The sequence below is a fragment of the Protopterus annectens genome, chromosome 6.part0, assembly GCF_019279795.1.
Source record: "Protopterus annectens isolate FY-2018-M chromosome 6.part0, PAN1.0, whole genome shotgun sequence".
NCBI classification, from domain to species: domain Eukaryota; kingdom Metazoa; phylum Chordata; order Ceratodontiformes; family Protopteridae; genus Protopterus; species Protopterus annectens.
The window spans coordinates 833,249,448-833,267,204 of record NC_056737.1 but is presented as its reverse complement, the minus strand read 5'-3'; the positions used below and the strand labels follow the sequence as shown (position 1 = coordinate 833,267,204).

General features: G+C 43.9%; 1 protein-coding gene across 6 annotated transcripts in view; it reads left to right on the top strand.

Moving 5' to 3' along the window:
* The window catches only part of KLC1 (kinesin light chain 1), a 1,225,216-nt gene that overhangs the window by 904,528 nt on the left and 302,931 nt on the right, over nucleotides 1-17,757 (top strand). For 2 of the 6 annotated variants that reach the window (XM_044074511.1, XM_044074513.1), the window contains exon 14: nucleotides 8,207-8,815. The exons of 3 other annotated variants lie outside the window; for them this stretch is intronic. In XM_044074511.1, the coding sequence (XP_043930446.1) occupies nucleotides 8,207-8,212 (6 nt within the window). In that variant the 3' untranslated portion in view covers nucleotides 8,213-8,815. Of the gene's footprint in view, nucleotides 1-8,203; nucleotides 8,816-17,757 lie in introns of those variants that run through there. One more of the 6 variants, XM_044074512.1, reaches the window with a different exon arrangement.

Sequence of the window (17,757 nt, the reverse complement as noted above, 5' to 3'; positions counted from 1 at the left end):
GATTTGTCCCCGTATTTCCCTTTCCTGTCAGAGGAGTTAGAAGTTTATTTATTTATTTGACATTTGTTGACCGGGTTAGTCCAGCTAGAACAGAGCCCTTTTTCAGTGGAGACCCGGTGAGAAAAGCTCCACAGTAAATACTTACAATAAAGTAAACTTAGTGTACAGATTAGTAAGACAAGAAACATACATAGAATAACAAAGCAGGAAAAGCATGCATGGCAATTCAAAACAGCATTGTAGCACGTGAAAGTAAAATGCATTGTGCAAGAATACTTATGATTACAATTATTAGGCATACAAGATTGTTGAGTGTAATAACAAATAAGTAATAAGGATCTCAAAAGCATAATTATTTGACTGATAACAAGTCCAATACCAGAACAGAATAAACTCCAGTTTATGTAAGAAGAAGAGGTAGAGTAGTAATAAGAATACTAAGAGTATAGAGGCACAATGGAATGAAAGATAAATTGCAAAAAAGATAGTGTTTTGAAAAAGGTAGACTTACATGGAAGAAGAAATAAAGGGTGTAGAGAGCATAGCCAAGAGAGGTAAGTCCATCAGAGGGGAGATAGCACTGACAGTTTGTTTTTGCTAAAGTGATCTTTTACTGCCTTTCTGAATTGGAGTTTGGATCTAAGGAGACTGATATTTAGTGGTAATTTATTCCAGTTCTTAGCAGGCAGATAGCAATAAAGGTTTTTGCCAGAGTTAATCTTGGATTTATGAATGAACAGGAGATGTTGTTCAAAGCTCCAAGTGTTCTTGCAGGGTGTAGTGGGAGATAAGAGGTGATGCTTTGGCAAAAAGTGGACTGATATAGAATAGAATGAATTTTCTGGAGCTGAGAAAGTAAGCGGTTATGGGGGAATTCTAACCAGTTCAATTTCCTGAGAGTGAGATGAGATGAATATGGCATCTTAGCAGCAAATTTAGCTACCTTGTTGTAAGTGGATTCAAGTTTAATCGTACGTGTGGCCTGTAGATTGGTAAGAATTTGAGAATCATAAAGTAGGGTAGGTAATGGGTAGGCATTTGAAAGAGCTATTTTAGCTTTGCTTGCCAGCAAGTTGTTTTACTCCCTTGTCCTTCAGTCTCAGTGAAGTAACAGATAACACAGCAGCAACCAAGTCTTATCTTCTTAAGGTCCTTCAACAGCTTCTTGGATTAGGTCATTCCAATACAGTACAATCACTGGTGAGAGAAGCACAGCAGTAAGCCACTCAGACACAATATAATCCCCTTTCATCCATCATGGCAGGAGGAGAGTTCCCCCAACTTTATTAGCAGGATTAAGAGTGATTGGCAGTGATGCTCACAGCCTTTTGACACACACATACTCACAAGCAGCTTCACTGGATTCTGCTGGTTCTTGACCCCATTACTACTGTCCCTTGGTTGTATCGAGGCATGTATCGTGTTACACTATGCTGTAGGCTTTAAAAATAATTTTGTGCACTGAGCTGTATTAAAATATAAATGTTTTTAAAAACTTGAAGTACGTATCTTAGCTTATAGTTATATATTTTAAGTGATTTCTTTTAGAAAGTTTGGTTTGTCCTTTATTTTCTTTGCTTAAGCCTGTTAGTTTAGAACTTTTTGTTCGTTTTGCAGTAGAGGAAATGTGCACTGTCCAGAAATCTGCATTGTGTGTGTGTGTTTGTGTGTGTGTGTGTGTGTGTATATGGTGGTGGTGGGGGTACTCTTACAAAAGCTGGTGTACACTTCCAAAAGTCTTGCATCTGATGTCAATTTGCATTCTATCCTCAACATATGGGTCTGGATCTGATCCTTGGATCCAACTCTGTTATTACTATAGGTCATGGCCACCAAAAAGCTCTCGAGCTCCTCCTTACCCATAATGCACCAATCCCTAACTTACCTCAGATCTCAAGTTTGCCACTTGGTGAATAAGACATGGCCACCGTTTCAGCTCTCAGGATGTTTAGATAAGTTTCTTTAAATCGTTTTTATAAATCTTATATGTTTCCTCCCTTCTTCTATTACACTAGTTGTAATTCTCATTACCATAGTTGGTGTTTTTCACCCTTTTGTGTAAGCTATACATGTTCTGTGTAATCTTATTACCGTTGTTAGTATTAGTAACTTTCATAAATTAAAAAAAAAAAAGTTTGTGTCAGAAAAAGGCCCTTCGGGGTTCAGAAATGTGATAAATATGGACACAAGTGCCTTTATTGGATCTGCATGCCCTTTGCATGTATTGTTTAGGACCTCATCAGCTGAAAGTTGATTGCAGCATATGCCAGAAATTTTAATTCTCATGCTATTGCTGACCATAAAAATAAACTCATTCTGAAGGGGTTGCTTCCAACACCCTTTTAAGAGGTGATTTCTGGAGCTCAATCCCCCAAATCCAGAATTAAACTGTGTTAAAATCTCCCAGATTGTCAGGATTGTCAACTCCTCCTCCTTTTTTGGAGCCTATCAAGAAAAAGCAAAAGTCAGATCTGAAGACTTTCTCAATTACTGTGCTGTGTCCGACAGCCCCTTCTATGGCTCTGAGCAACTTGGATCTGACATCTTTACCTAGGACTAGGTACTCTCCTACTGTAGACCTAGAACCGTTTAGAGTTCCATCTCTATTTCTGGAGTTCCAAAATTTAAAATTCCCATCGTTGGGATCCTCTTGGTCTTCCAGAAGTCTTAACTGCAGCTGATGTGGACAGGATGATGAGGAAATTTCTTATGGTGCAAATTCAGATGGAAGTTATCCCAACTCCTACCCCCACAGGTCTGGAAGTCTGTCCTGTCACTGCACCGATAACTCTTTCTCTGATCCAACCCATCATTTCAGAGCCCCTGGATCTGAGTTTTCCAGGTCTGTCTGGTTCAGATCCAAAGATATCTGAGTGCACCGACTCCGATGTCTTTGGAGCTGGATGATTCACAGAGTCGAAGCGGTACTGTTGAGTCTGAGGTGTTGGGAGTTGACTCTGAAGTATTTGGAGCCATCTCTACCCCTTGGAACTTTGGCACTGGCCAGCTCAACTACGACTTCTACCTCAGGCAGATTACCTGTGGGGAGGAGGGATTCAGTGGGCCAGAAGCCCGGGTTCTCGGCTCTGTTATCTTCCTTTTCCCCTTACCATTCTGCCTTTGAGGTGGTGAAGAAGATTTTCTCTGTTCCGGCAGAGCAAACGAATCCTACCCTTTTGGGTATTCCTACCAGAGCCCAGATGTCTCTGCACCTTGAGCTACATCATTCTGTGCCACATGGACAGCCAGCCAAAAGTCTCCAGATCACCCAACAGGGTTTCAGTGTCTCTTCTGATACTTCACAGGAGCATCCCACAGAGGAAGTTAAAAAGGAGGCAGTTGGACTCCCCTCAGGAGTAAGTCACCGACGATACAAATTTCGATGAAGGGGAGGAGTCCCCACGATTACTTCCTGAAGATGTCTCATTTGGAGACGTTCTTGAGATCCTTAAACAGTGTGGTGGTTGGTCCTCCAGTTATCCTTCACCAGAGGAGTCAATATTCCTGGAGACCTTTGGAGCTGGCTCGTGTACCTCCTGGGTTACTCCACCTACTGATGAGCTCATTTACTTGATGTCTAGGTGGGCGTGGAAGGAATCTAACTGAGTTGAGTTAATTCTGAAGAAATCAGATTCTGGCTCAAGAGGCAGGTAAGGAATTCTAGAGTAAGAGGTTGCCCGTAAATGCCATGTTCATGACGGCAGCCACTAAGAAGGAACTTGCTGAGGATAGTTCCTTTGTCCATCCCCCTAGCAGGGAGTGTAGGCTGTTGGACAGATTTGGGAAGCATATGTATGCTTCAGTGACCTTTGCCCTTTCATCACTGAAATATTTGGCACACTTACGAGACTGCAAAGTGACTTGATCAAGGAACATTCAAAATTCCATGCTGAGACCACTACTGCTGAGGGCTCAATCTTCTGTGGCTTCACAGTTTGCTACCCTTCAGTCTAGTTCATATTTGTCCATAAGGCTTATCTTGCATGCATCTGAAGGCACCTCATGGGCGGGGGTGGGGGGTGGTATTTCAGGCATTTCCATCAGGAGGTATGCTTGGATGAGCTTGTGTAATTTTGCAGAGCCCTTCAAGTCTTCATTAGTCAGTGCACCTTTTGACAGCAGCTGTTTGGCCTAAAAGTGAAGGACGCACTCTTCAAATATGAGAAAGATGGAAAGACCCTTTCTGCAGTGGACATATGTTTTTTGACCCCTCAAAGATCCTTTTGTTGGAGTCAGTGAGGCGGTTGAAAGATGTGGCTCAGGAAGTCCCAGGGTCCTTTCCAAGATCCACATGGAGATAGTTCCCCAGGGGCAGAGGGGGAAACTCAAATGGACAAAGATGCCCATGCGGCAGAAGAGACCTGGAGAACCCAGGGTCCGGGGATTCTTTCTCAGATAGATCCCATCAGTGCTCATGAAAGGAGGACTGATTGTCCCCCCTCTAGAGGCAATAGATGGTCAACTATCCCTGCACCAGAGAGCCTGGCTAGAGATAATAAAAGATGTGTGGGTGCAGAGAATTATTGCTGGAGGTTATATAATTACCTTTTCCCTACCTCCTCCACCTATATGTAAAATTCCCAGTGTTCCATCCAGTCGGATCCACTAGAAGTACAAAAGCTGTTAGAAAAAAGTCATCCAAGAGGACCCACCAGACCAGATAGAATCTGAAACTTACTCGAGGTTCCTTTTAGTGCCAAAGAAAACAGGGTCCTGGAGACCAATTTTGGATCTCATTGACTTGAACAAGTCAGTTCAACGCACAAAGTTTCAGATGTTCACAATTAGTCCCTTCTGCCTTTTTTAACCGAGGACGACTGGCTGTGCTCAGTAGACCTTCAGGATGTGTACTATCACATAAAAATGAACAGACATTCCAGAAGGTATTTACACTTCCGGCTGGGAACCAGTCACTATGTGGCCTCACCACACCCCCAGGGTTTTTACCAAGTGCATGGCAGTGGTAACAGCGCACTTGAGACTGCAAGGATTCCATGCGTTTCCTTACCTAAATGAATGGCTCATTACCGCCCTGACCAGGCTTCTACTAGTAAGAGCAAGAGATTATGTACTCCAGACTTGTTCTCATGTGGATATGTCCATAAATTTCAACAAAGCTCAGTTACAACCAACTCAAACATTGGCATTCATAGGGGCAATGTTCAACACAATATCAGTGACAGCTTCTCTTCCTCTAACAAGAGTGCAGATTATCAGATTCCAGGTCAGGAAAGTAGTTCACAGTAACAAAATTTCAGCCCGGTTGAGTCTTCAAGCCTTGGGGTCAGTGTCTGCTGCCATAATTTTAGTTCCCCTAGCAAGGTTTCTTATGAACATTTTTCAGTGGATGCTAGCAACACAATGGTCGATTCTTTATCTTTGAATGTTAGACCAAGTAAGAATCACTCAGACATGCAAGAATACCTTTGGTGGTGGATTCCATCAGAGCAGGTTCTACAAGGCCATCCTATGATTTTGCTTCAACCCAAGGCCATGGTGACCACGGACGCATCCCATATTGGGTGGGGGTGCACTTTCTGGGAAAGATAGTTCAAGGCACTTGGTCCCCCAAAGAGCCAAAAATACATATCAATGTCCTGGAAATGAGAGCAGTGCTCTTAGCATTGCAGACTTTCCAAGACTCTCTCCTTTTCAGGACAGTTGGATTCAAACGGACAGTATGTCAATAGTTTGGTACATCAGTAAACAAGGAGGAACTGGGTCTTATCCCTTGTGTCGAGAAGCCCTCAGAGTATGGTAGTGAGTATTATCATTCAACTACTTTCTGATAGCAGTGCACATTTCGGGGAAGTCCAATGTGATAGCAGACAAATTGAGCAGGTCCATTCTACTACTGCACGAGTTGTGTCTCAACATGAAAGTGACAGAAATTATTTCCCATTGATGGGGCCAGCCTTGCTGCGATATTTTTGCCTCTCCCCTAAACAAGTGCAGCAGTTTTTTTTTGCCTCGATTCCTTCTTCTGGGGGGAATCACCGAGGGATGCTGTACTACACAGTTGGTCTCCTCTTAGCTTATCCCCTGACTCCCTTAATCCCCAGATTTCTGCAGAAAGCTCCCAGATTGAAGAGCAGAGTCATCCTTATTTCACCTTACTAGGCTCAACAGATTTGGTTCCCCTTCCTTTGGCCTCATCTGCTATACTCACCTTGGATTCTGGATCCAATTCCAGACCTCATGTCTCACCTGACAGACATGATTCACCCAGATATCTCAAACCTAAAGCTAACAGCATGGTTTCTTCAAGTTCATTAATAGCAAGACAACCAATGTTGTCCTCCCCTGTCCGTCACCTACTTTTATCTTCCCATAAGGCATCTACAAGAAAACTTTACAGATGTAAATGGAAAAGGTATGCTTTTTGGGCATAGCAGAAATGCATTGACCCCTTCTCAGCTCCTGTACAAAGTGTTCTTGAATTTTGGCAGCAGTCTTAAATGAGGGAGCTAGCTCCTCAACAATTACAGTTCAGTTCACAGTAATCTCTAATTTTCATTGTGCATTTCATAATTTTCATTGTGCATTTCATAATTCTTCCTTGGCATCATCTAAGCTCTGTAAAGCCTTTTTGAAAGGCACCCTCCTTCTGAGACCTCCATATAAAGATCCTTCTCCACTGTGGGATTTAAATCTGGTGCTGCATGCCTTAATTCACTCTCCCTTTGAACCAGCAGCTGAATGTGATCTTAAATTCCTAATTTGGAACCTATCTTTTTAGTGGCCATTACCTCTGCTAGAAGAATTTCAGAGCTTCAAGCATTGTCCTGTAAACCTCCCTACCTGATTTTTCATAAGGATAGAGTTATATTTCATACCAATGCTTCTTTCCTTCCTAAAGTGATGAGAGAATCCAGTATTAACCAGTCCATTAATCTGCCAGTTTTCTTTCCTAAATTTGCAAACTAAGGTGAATATATGTTAAATTTATTAGATGTACACAGGCAATTAGGTTTCTACAGACACAGAACAAAAGAATTTGGAAAGACCAATTGTTTGTATCCTTTGCAGATGCCATATTGGGAAAATCAGTTATAAAGTTAACTTTAAACAGATGGCTAACAGATTGCATATCATTTATCTACATCAAATTAGGTTTATCTATTTGCAACTTGAGACAATCTTCATACCTTTGTTACTCATTACAAATTAGATCTGGTTGTGAGGGGAAGAGCAGCCTTTGGCTCAGCAGTACTCAGGAATGTCCTTCCTTAGAGTCCACTTGTGAATTTAAGTAGGTGGAGGCTCTGTCCCATATGTTGAGGATGGAATGAAAATTGACAGCATCAGATAAAGTTATGTACTTACTCTAACGTTCCATCCTGTGCTGTCCATTTTCATTCTTATGCAACTCCTTGTCTACCAACCCCCATCCCTTTTCATTATGGACTTCTGGGAAAATGAGAGATTTTCAGGACACAACTAGGCCATATGTTGAGCTCCAGATAATTGCTTCTTCTGTCAGGAGTATTATAGTAATATTTCTTACTTTGTCAACCAGCAAACAAGATCTGTGGTATGTTAGGGGTTGGTGCTTTACAGGTAGGGAGGAGCTTCACAGCTTTTTGGTGGCCCCATACTATAGTAGCGACCGAGTTGGATCCGAGGATTGGATCTGGACCCATATGTTGAGGAAGAATAAAAATGGACAACACAGATGGAATGGTATGATAAGTGCATAACTTCTTTTTATGCTTCTGCTGTCCCATCCTTGGCTGGCCGTGGAAATCCCAAGTTTTTCCTCTAATTTGGGTAGCCTGCATCCCAAGTGCAAATGAATCTGTACCACTGGGCTGGCTGGCTTTGCATTAATTTTTGCCTGTAATTTTGTAATCCACGAAAGCCATGTGCACTCCTTGTCTGTTGTGTTAATTTAGCAGCAGTACATGCATATCTAATATGCAAGGAAAAGGGACTTGTCATCAGTTTTAATAGTGGCACTCTTTTTAAAAAAAGTGTGATAAAACAGGTAGTTTAAAACATGTATAAAATTGCATTGTTTTGATTAGGAGTCATCATCACGTGGAATGTCACAAACACAGCTTCATTGATTAAAAAAATGCTAAGAATAAATGTGTGCATGCAACCTAGAAGTACTGTTTATCAGTATATATTCAAAAGTTAAGCCATTGACTATTTTTATGCAACAGTTTCATTGGGTTTTTCTCTCTCCATTTCTGTCTAGCAGGCCTAGATGCCTTTTGTGATTCTAATACTGTTTCCTGCATGAAGGGCGCACACCATCTTCAAGCTTTAACCTCTTTCTCCAGCATTGACTGTTGTGTTTTAGCAATCCCTAACGGTTCTTGCCAGAGCTGCACTTTTCCTGTACACTGACTTTTATTCTGGTGCTGGTGTCCTTTTACAATTGACTTTTTTCTCTACAATTGTACCTGTGCCACATATTTATTCATAATATTGAATATTTATTTGCTGCAGTTAATTACTGTGTCATTCTGATGAAAAACAAGCAAAAATTGAACTAATTCCTCTTTCTGTGAAAAACAACTCTCTTTATTGCAAGGTGTGCACCCAGTGATATGATGGTAACCACAGACTAACAAAGGTAGACATAAGGCATGCTTAGCAAATTGCTTGATACTGTGTTTAACAAGCTTTAGCTTGGTTTATATCTGTATTCAGCAGAAATATTAATAATCTTCTACTGGTCTAAATATTACAGTTGCCTTGTTTTTGTGTAGAATACCTAAAATTCATCTTTTCTCTGCTAAATTAATGATTGTCCAGTGAATTGTGCATTTGTCTTTCTGACTTCTAATAAATTCACTCCAGTTGACTTGTGTCTTTGGTGTCTGCTTTGTGCTGTTTTTCCATTACTGCTGCCTTTTTCTGAAACTTGCATTTAAGACTGTAGGAATGTATTTCCATGTTTTGATGGCTGCTGCTTCACAAATATGTTGTTTTGAGATTGCTGTGCGATTGCTTTGCTTTTAACATTTTAATTAAATATAAATATCCTGGTTGTTTGGTATGTCTTCATTTCACATTTGTACCATAGTGTAGACACATCAAACACTTAAAAACTTGATATTTTTGCATTAGTGTTGTTTAAGTACTTAGATGTGCTGTTGCACAAAACAATCGATGGAAGAATTGAAAGGAAAACAGAGAAAACTGGGTAAGAAGTATAAATCGGGAACTAGTGACCATAGAAGCATTAGCAACATTATGGGCCAAGAAATGCTCAGAACGAAATACATTAAAAGGTCAACAGTAGGAACAAACATCAGATAAATTGATTAAAAAGTAAATTGTTTTTATTACATAAAAGTGTAAACAGGTGCCCTGTGTATTTTGTAATTGATGAATAATAATTTTAGATGTCCTTCTATTCCACTGTTGCAGTATTCTACACGTTGTTTTCCTCTTATTATTCTCCAGTTCTACCGGCCAGGTTTCCAAAGATTTTCAGTCCCTCTACGTGCATCAGACATCTGACATGGCAGCAGGAGCATGGGCCATAAAAGTGACGTCTGCATGCACCAGTCCTCAGAACTTTTTAGCCGGCAGTCATATACCAGATGCTCCTGCTTCTCATGGACATCAGATTGAAAAAAACTCGGTTAAGTACCCCATTGGGGATTCTTTCAGTCCTACTTGTTTATTATCTGGTAAGGGCAAGTGCGGTCAGCAGCTTTCCCACAAAGATACGCATGACCAGTGTCTCTTTTGTCTAGGCAGGGAACACGACCACAAAAACTGAGTCATTTGCCGTTCGTTTGTCCCGAAAACCTTACGCCGCCATTTATAAGCCTTAAACCTTTACTTAGAAAATCAAAGCTTGAAACAAGACTAGGAATGGAAGCTGTGCCAGACGCCCCATCCGAACCACCTAGGAAGAAGTCCAAGTCCTCACACCCTACATCTTCCACTGTGCCTCTGTCTGCCATACCTCAGTCTGTAGCCAATGTCAGCTTGACTGAGGATCCAGCATCTGCCGATACAGATAAAGCGGGTACCTCCTGAGGAAACTGCAAAATCTAGAGTGGATGACATGTCCGCAGAGGATTTACCAGCACCTTCTCTAGACACTGGGGAGGAACCAGCTTTTGGACAGAGTTCACCAGATGCGCCTCCACTCTTCTCATCAGTCACCCTAGGCCTATTCCAAGCCAGATTCCAGCTAGGCCTTTGAAAAACAAAAGAAAAGACTAGACATCTTACCCCTACTTCTGAAAGCATGCCAGATTGGCAGGCCTTCAGCCAGAGCTTTTTCAATGCCTTTATGGCCCTTAGGCTTTCAGCAGAATCCTCTGCCACTGCTCCTCTCTTCCTTAGTTCCAGACCTCCTACACAGGAAAGGAGGGTAGAGCAGCTCAAGGAAGAGGGTTTGTGTGATTCCTCTGAGGATTCTCTTTCCTACTCCTCCCAGATCTCATCCCCCTTAGGATGTAGTTCTCCTGAGGAGGGCTCTGTTGAACCTGACTTCCCTTTAGAGGATCTTACCTTTGGGGAAACTATTAATAAAATGAAAGACCGCTTTAAGTGGCAGTCCTTGGATATGTCTGCTGTTCAGAAAGGTTTTATGACCTTATCTAAATGGACACTCCCAGTCCTTCTGCTATTCCTCCCATCCAACCTGCTTTTCTGGATGCTTTTGCCTTAGCCTCCACTAGCCCGGACTCCCAACCTCCTGCTCCCCGGAGAGCAGACAGGTTGTATAAGGTCCTTGAGATGGAGAAATTTCTCCTTAAATGACCCCCTGCTTGACCCAGTCACTATTTCCATCTCTACAGACTGGGCCTCCAAGCTGCTGCCTACCACTACTATCCTCCCAGCTGATAAAGACAGCAAAATCATGGAGAGGTTGGGAAAGAAAATTTATACTTCGGCCACCCTCTCATTTAGAGCCACAAACTACCAAACACACATGACGAAATACTCCTTATCCCTCATGGACAAAGCCTCTAAAGAGTTGGAAGACATCCCTGACTGTGCTGCTAAAGCCTCCCTGTCTTCCCTTATGGCTCTCATCTCTCAAGTGAATAGGCACTCCCTGAGATGTGGCTGTGATGCAGCTAAAACCTCAGCCAGGTCAGCTGCATCAACTTCAGTATTAAGGAGATACTCATGGCTACGACTGCAGTCTCTTCCAGAGGATTTCAGGGCCAAACTCCTAGACGCACCTTTGGACCACTCAGCACTTTTTGGTGAAAAAGTGGCTGACCTTTTCAAATCTTTACAACAGAAAGGTAAAGAATTACAGGACTTGAAACATATCCTGGTGTCACCTGTTCCCAAGTTCCAGAGGAACTACCCATCCAAGCCCCAGTTTATCAGGAAATCATCCAGGCCTGCGACTCCTTGATCTAGAAGACCCCCAAGAAGACAGCCTCGTCAGTCAAGGCCATCTCAGTCTTCAGGCCAAAGGCCTCCCTTTCCTGATGTGGCAGGTAGTGACTGACTACCACCCAAAATTTCAACCCTCACCCCACCAGCCACCCCCTGTTCTACCCGTCTCTCTCACTGTTTCCCTGGTTGGTCATTCATTACCACAGACAAATGGGTCCTGTCCATCCTGCAGGACGGCTACTTCATGTCCTGGATCATGCCCCCATCAAGAATGGGCATCCCACATCCCCCACCCAGTCAACTACCCCTCCTTCATCAGGTGCTACAAACCCTACTCCTTCATGTCACCATAGAGCCAGTTCCGGCACAAGCCAAAAGAAAAGGATTCTATTCCAGAATCTTTTTGGTACCCAGAAAGGAAGGTCCATGGAGGCCAATTCTAGACCTCTCTCGCCTCAACACTTTCCTAAAGGTCCCTACTTTCAGGATGCTGTCCCTACCTACTCTCTTTCCACTCATCCTTCCACAAGGGCTCATGGTAACCCTGGACATAAAGGATGCTTACCTTCACATACCTATAAAGCCCACCTTCAGGAAATACCTACAGTTCCTGGGGGGGGGGGGCATATCGCTTTCAGTTCTGTGCCTTGTCCTTGGGCTTTCTACTGCACCCAGGATATTCACAAAATGCCTGACTCCAGTCATTGCTTACTGCAGGGAAAAGGGAATACAGATATTCCCTTACCTAGATGATCTGCTCATCCAAGCAAAAGACAGGGAAACTCTTTTAAGCCATTCCTAGGACCTTCTGGATATCCTCCAGCCTCTAGGGTTCTTGATCAATTTCCCAAAGTCCCACCTCAACCCTACACAGGATATTTTCTTCCTGGGTTGCAGAATCAGAACAGACCTCATGAAGGCTTTTTTGCCTGCAAAAAAGGTGGTATCCCTTCAGAACCACCTCGATGCTGCTATACAGTCAACAGAACTGACTGCAAGGCAGTTCCTCAAATTTCTAGGCTACATGGTAGCTACCATCCCCATGTTGTCCCTGGCAAGGATGCACATGAGAAAACTTCAGTGGTACCTCTGGTTGGTATGGACCCAACACTCCCACCCACTGGAGTTCATGATCCCATTGCTCCCCTGCGTACATCAGGAACTGAGGTGATGGGTAGCCCAAGTAGTCCAAAACCCAGGTCTGCCTCTGCACCCACCCTGTCCATCCCAAACCATGTACACAGATGCCTCAGACATGGGTTGGGCAGCAGCTCTGGGGACAAGAAGGTACAAGGTTTGTGGGACAAACACACCCAGACAAAACTACATAAACATGAGAGAAATTAGTGCCAGCCTTCTGGCTCTACAGTCCTTCCAGCCATACCTAGAGCAGGGCCCCCTAAAGATATTCACAGACAACACAACAGTCCTGTGGTATCTCAAAAGCAGGGAGGGACCAAATCCTACTTTCTATAGAGACTAGCTCTGCAGGTGTGGGAACTGGCTACCTCACAGGTAATCACCTTCCAGGCATCCTACATCCCATCCCTGCACAACAGCCAGGCAGATTACCTAAGCAGAGCCACCTCAAGCAACCACGAATGGATGCTGCAAAGGGATGTTTTCCTGACCATGGTCCACAAGTGGGGTATTCCAGAAATAGACCTGTTCGCCTCCTCCATAAACAGGCAGCTTCCTGGCTACTGTACCAGGACACCAGACCCCAAGGCATTAACAACAGATGCCTTCTCCATGAGCTGGAAGGGGAAATTCCTGTATGCATTTCTCTCCATGTTCATCGTGCATACAGCTGCAGTCATAACAGATGGGTTCTCCTGCCGTCAGGCGGGTCCTCGGTCGGCCAAATTCCAAAGTCTAGGTCCGGTGTCGGTTGTCGTCGCTTCTTCCCTGACGTCAGTGCGACAGGGGTATAAAGGAACCAGCCGACGCCATTTTCTTCAGTCTTTCTTGCCGCGCGGTGCCCGAAGCAGAAGCAATTTGCAAGTGCCGGTCGGCCAGCTCCTGAAATTACGAAAATTTTGAAACCGAAGTCTTCTTGAAAGCTAAGTACCCCATTGGGGAAACTTTTCTTGCCTCAGACCGATGTCAGACAAAGTTAATAATTGTATTTCATGTGGGAAGCAAATACCGCATAAGGATTTCCATTCCCTCTGTATACCTTGTTTAGGCCCAAACCACGATGTCTCGGTCTGTCGCTTTTGTGCTACATTCAACAAACGCACCATTAAGCGTCGGGCGGAGTTCGCCCAGCATTATTTTGGAAAAACTTTTAACTATATTATGTCGTCGGATACTCCGACTCCAGTTCTGTCTAAAAAACGCAAAGATAAGGACCGACACACGAGGTCCGCGGCCTTTACCGACACCACGCCAAAGCCGACTACACATGGTCCGGTTCTCAGCGAGATGCCTACGCAGCCCCTGACTACAGACGACACTTCATTGGCGGTGTCTCCTGTACCCGAGGTTGGAGGCTCCTCGGCCCACACCCCGACGACAGATACCGAAGCCACTCTTGGCATTGAACCTCAAAATGTGGACAGGTCTACCTCCACTCAAGGTGTCTTCAGACCTTCCTCTTCTTTCTCCATCAAGGCTTTCACTAAGTCTAAAGCAGCCATGCATTCTAAGAGACAAGCTACACAGGGCCCATCTCCAGGCCCCATGCCTAAAAAACAGATGCTTAAAATGGCTGAGGATTTAATTACTCTTATCAGGGGTTCTCAACCCCACCGGACAAAGGCCCAGAGTGGAGGAAGAATCCCCGTCCTCTGATCAGGGCTCCATTATTTCAGAGCACTCTGATGATCAGGAACATTCTTACTCCCCTTTTGAAGACTCTGATGCGGAGGAGTCCATTCCTTCTGCATCCCCCCCAGAGGATTACTCATTTGGGGAAACTTTGCATACCTTAAGGGAACACTTCCACTGGGAAGGCCAAGATTATTCAGATTCCAAGAAGAGGCTTAGGGAATTTCTCTTGCTACCTCAGCACAGGCCTCTGGCTATACCTCCTGTCTTGGACATCCTAGATGATGTTTACTCGGAGGCCTGCCTTAACCCGGACTCTCTGCCTTCAGCCCCAGTCAAGCCTGACAGGTACTACAGGGTTCCTGACTCACACCAATTTCTATACAAAAGCCATGCTGCTGACCCAGAAACCATCTCACAAGGCCCCAAGGGAATTAAGGCCTCCACTGCTAAAAATCCATTACCTTCCGAGAGAGACTCCAGATCCTTAGAAAGGTGGGGAAAAAAGGTATATACCTCGGCTACCTTAACCATGAGGGCCTTAAACTGTCAGTTCCATATGCTAAAATACCAACAGTTTTTGTTATCACAATTGAAAAGTAAAATGTCACAACCTGAACAACCAGACTTGAAGGAGTTGCAGGATTTGATGCATAGTGCAGAACAAGTGGGTAAGCATACCTTACAATGTGGTTTTGATGCTCTAGAGGCCTCATGTAGAGCTGCTGTTACAGGATCAGTCATACGTAGACATGCCTGGCTCAAGGAACAAACCTTGCCTGATCATGTCAAAGCTAAATTACTAGATGCCCCTCTACAAAAGGACGTATTATATGGTGCTAATGCTGAGGAGGTATTAAGGAAAATGGAGGAAAAGGCTAAATCAATGCAAACTGTGAAAGATTTTCTACAGTTACAACCCCCACGTTTCAGTAGAAATTGGCCTTCCAAAAATCGGTCCTTTCCAGCCACGGACAGACCCCAAAGAGGCAGATACAGGCGCCCGAGGGGCAGAGGACAATCCCAAGGATCGTTTAGAGGCAGACAATGGCAAGCTCCTACACAAAGAGGTGGTGAGGATAACTCGCAATCATTCAGAAAGCAAGCCCAATGACTTTCCCCTTTGCATGCCAAGCAAGACTCAAATGGCAGCCCCCTTAGGAGGAAAGCTGGCATTATTTTCAAAAAATTGGCATATTGTCACAAAAGACAAATGGATCCAGGACATTATAAACAGAGGCTACAGATTCCATTTCCACACCCTTCCAAAAATGAGAGGCATGCCAAACCTGCCACACAATCAAAGGACAGAGGCACAAAGGCAAATTACAGATCTCATGGACATGAAAGCTATTCAAGAGGTACCTACGCACGAACAAGGTCAAGGTTTTTATTCCAGACTATTCCTGGTACCAAGGAAGGGAAAAGATTGGAGACCTATTTTGGACCTATCCATCCTAAACACATTTCTACTCGTACCAAAATTCAAGATGCTCACTCTACAGCAGCTTCTTCCCATGCTGGGCAAGGAGTCTTGGCTGCTAACATTGGACCTCAAGGAGGCATACCTGCATGTCCCAATCAGACAAAATTGCAGAAGATACCTCAGATTTCTTGCAGGTTCAACCCATTATCAATTCTCTGCATTGCCCTTTGGCTTATCTACTGCGCCCAGAGTATTCACGAAATGCCTGGCATCAGTAATTGCCTACTGCAGACTTCAAGGGATACAAATATACCCCTATTTGGACGACTGCCTGATCCAAGCGGACAGCAAGCACATTCTTCTGAAACATCTGGCTTATGTAATAATGTTGTTGAAAACTCTGGGATACACAGTCAACAAAAAGAAATCAAGGCTAATACCCTCTCGGAAGATAATTTTCCTGGGTGCCAACTTGGACACAAACACCCAGATGGCCTACCTCACGCCAGAGAAGCAGGGGCAACTAACTCAATACTTCAGAGCACTAGCAAATTGTACCAGGCTGACTACAAGGAAAATCCTGCAGGCTCTGGGATTCATGGCATCTTGTATCTTACTAATCCCATGTGCAAAGCTGCATATGAGGAAACTTCAATGGTACCTGAAAAACCTATGGTCTCAACACAGCCACAGTTTGGAAACAATAATACCACTAATTCCATGTCTACAAAAGGAATTTCTGTGGTGGGCTCAAGCATGCCAAACAAACACAGGTCTTCCATTCAGCAAGCCTCAAGCAAATCAAGTCATCACAACAGACGCCTCGGACTACGCCTGGGGCGCACATGACAGATCGGTGCATTCAGGGCAAATGGTCCCAAAAAGAAAAGCACCTTCACATCAATCAAAAGGAAATGCTAGCAGTAATAAATGTTATTATAGCTTTCAAGGACCTTCTGCAACCAGGTCAACTATTGATAAGAACGGACAACACCAGAGTTATGTGGTACATAAACAAACAGGGAGGAACACATTCATACCCCCTATGCAGACTGGCCATGTCACTTTGGAACATGGCCATGGACTTACAACTCGAACTACAAGCACAGTACTTGCCAGGCAAGGAAAACACGCTGGCAGACAACCTAAGCAGAAATATGACAGACCCACACGAATGGAAGTTGCATCCAAAAGTTTTTACAGAAATAATCCAAGCATGGAGAAGGCCAGACATAGATCTCTTTGCCTCCCACAAAAATCACCAATTGACAAAATTCTGCTCAAGGATTTTCCATCCAAAGGCCTGGAGAGTGGACGCTCTCTCTTTCAGTTGGACATCAATGACAGTTTATGCCTTCCCACCTCTTCCTCTGCTGCTCAAAGTTCTATTGAAAACCAGAGCAGACAGACCAAAGATGATTCTCATTGCTCCAGACTGGCCAAGACAACACTGGTACCCACTCCTGAGGAGCCTGACTCATTCCCCACCATGGACCCTGCCTCTAATGCCTCTTCTCCTGACTCAGCACAGCTTCAAAACTCTTCACAGCCAGCTAAAAACACTCAATCTAGCCGCATGGAAGATTCCTTAGCATCACAACAGACCCTACTCTCCAAGGAGGTGCAGGATGTCATTTTGGAGGCCAGAAGGCCGTCAACTAGAAAAGCTTACTCAGCAAAATGGAAACGGTTTTGTGTCTGGAATGAGAAAAAGGGCCAGGATCCTGGAAAACTGAATTTACCTCAAATACTACAGTATCTAGCTGAGCTGCTAAGCAGTGGACTTTCATTCTCCTCCATCAAAATCCATGCCTCAGACATTTCTGCAGAATACAACACTGATCCACCCTTATTCTCTCACCCTCTCTTAAGACAGTTCCTCAGAGGGGCTAAGAATCTAAGACCCCCAAGGAAACAACCAATACCTGCTTGGGATCTCAATTTCATTCTGGAAAACTGACCTTGCCTCCCTTTGAGCCAGCTGCCTCATCAGATTTGCAATATTTGTCCTGGAAAACAGCTTTCCTTCTGGCTATTACCTCAGCTCGTAGAGTTTCAGAACTACAAGCTCTCATGGCTGTGCAGCCTTTTATCATCTTCCATCAGGACAGAGTTTCCTTACGAACCAACCCGTTCTTTATGCCTAAAGTGGTATCCAGGGTAGCTTTGAATCAAGCCATACACTTACCAACGTTTTATCCTAATCCTCAAAACAAAGGAGAGAGATT